Source organism: Apaloderma vittatum, unplaced genomic scaffold (assembly GCF_000703405.1).
Source record: "Apaloderma vittatum isolate BGI_N311 unplaced genomic scaffold, ASM70340v1 scaffold32336, whole genome shotgun sequence".
Classification (NCBI taxonomy): Eukaryota; Metazoa; Chordata; class Aves; order Trogoniformes; family Trogonidae; genus Apaloderma; species Apaloderma vittatum.
Genome location: NW_009722796.1, coordinates 2,992 through 4,760, shown reverse-complemented (window position 1 = coordinate 4,760; position 1,769 = coordinate 2,992). Strand labels below are relative to the sequence as shown.

General features: G+C 59.5%; 1 protein-coding gene across 1 annotated transcript in view; it reads right to left on the bottom strand.

Moving 5' to 3' along the window:
• ENTHD1 (ENTH domain containing 1) overlaps nt 1-1,769 on the bottom strand; it is a gene marked incomplete at both ends in the record, with an annotated part of 4,152 nt that overhangs the window by 1,563 nt on the left and 820 nt on the right. Inside the window, 1 exon segment of the mRNA XM_009871883.1 lies at nt 1,561-1,679. Coding sequence (XP_009870185.1) covers nt 1,561-1,679 — 119 coding nt within the window.

The window sequence follows — 1,769 nt, the reverse complement described above, 5'->3', positions numbered from 1 at the left end:
AGCCAGGCCACTGCCCCGGCTCCTTCCCCTTCCTCATCCCTTGCCTCTGCATCTAGGCTGGGACAACCCTAAATTAGGCAGCCAGCATCTCTCCCGGGAGGTGCAATCAGCAGAGGAGAAGGATGGATTAGGTGTCCCCTCACCCCAGCAGCTTGAGCCAGGCCACTGCCCCGGCTCCTTCCCCTTCCTCATCCCTTGCCTCTGCATCTAGGCTGGGACAACCCTAAATTAGGCAGCCAGCATCTCTCCCGGGAGGTGCAATCAGCAGAGGAGAAGGATGGATTAGGTGTCCCCTCACCCCAGCAGCTTGCTGGAGGGCTGGCGATGCTGCCCGGCCCCACGCTGCTGAGGAAAAACACCCAGACCTGAGGCAGATTTTGGGGAAAGGCTGTCCCCGCACCACGCCAGCAGCCCTGATCACCATCCCGTGACGCCTGTCCAGCAGTGTGGGATGAGCTGGGGCTGGGAAGGGCGGAGCGTATGGGGGTGCTGAGTGTGCACGCCTGTACAAGCGTGTGCGAGCGTGCACACGTGTGCACAGCCCAGATGAACTCCAGCAGGCAACACTTTCAAGAGCGTGTTCCTACAGTGCTCATCGCAGCAGTGTGTGGAAGCTATAAATATTCCAATTCCAGGATAAAAATAGGGATATACAGTCTCTGCTCCGTCTCCAAAAGAGCCTCCATTGGGCAGGGAAGACGAGTAGTGGCAAGAACCATCTCCAAAGCATGTTCCTTGTCCCAGCAGGACTGAGCTCATGGTGCTTGGTGCCAGCCCCTGGGGATGCCCGCCGGCCCAGGCACACAGCCCCTCGGTCACCATGTCCCCCTGACTTTGCGTGCCTGGCCGTACCTGCACGTACCTGCACACGGGCCTGCCAGCCAGTGGCAATCTCAGCTGGTGTGCAAATAAGCCATCACCGGTGGAAAAGGGGCCGTGGCCAACAGATAGGAGAGGGGACAAGGCTGGGGGAGGTTTCACAGTTGGGGAAGCAGCTCATTTGCTGCCTGCATCCCTGCTCGGCTCCTCCCGGTGCTGTTTTCCAGCGCTCCTTCAAACCCCAGTTTGAAAGGAACAGTCAGTGAGAGGGAGCACTGGCCCTGCTGTGTCCCCAGCTCGATGTACAGCCCCGTGGACACTGCTGTCCCCCACCCACCACGGAAAGTGAGGCATCACCTCCTAAAACCTCTGTGGGAAGGCAAGAGAAATGGGAGAGCTCGGACCAGAAGCCCTTGGCAGCCAAGTTGAGGAGGAGAGGGCATAGTGAATCCAGAAGACCCCTCAGGTTCACCCTGGGCTCTGGGAAGGTGGACGAGTCTCAGCCTGGTACTGTCTCTGCTGGTAAGAGGACAGGGAGAAGGGACAACCCATGCCTCTATCTGCCTGCTGGAGATTTTGGATGCTGGACACAGTGTGAGCAGCCTGGTGTGGTTGCAAGTGACTCAGGCAGCCCCCAAAATCCTCCTTGCTCCCAGGGAAATGACCCATCATGCCTGGAGACAAGGCAAGGTGCTGGGAGAAGCCCGGCCTCACATCCCAGGGCGAGCAGAGCCACCTCACCTTCTCCGCCTCCTCCCGACTCATGGCCAGCGCAAGCTGCAGCTGCAGCTCCTCCTCACCCGTCGTCTGCGGCCTCGCTTGCTCCAGGTCGGAGGCAAACCGTGGGGATGAGGATGATGCTGGGAGATCAAAGAGGAAAAGGGGAAGGAGTGGCATCAGGACTGGTGTATTTTGGGGAGGACATCCGCAGCCTCATCCAGGCCCCCATA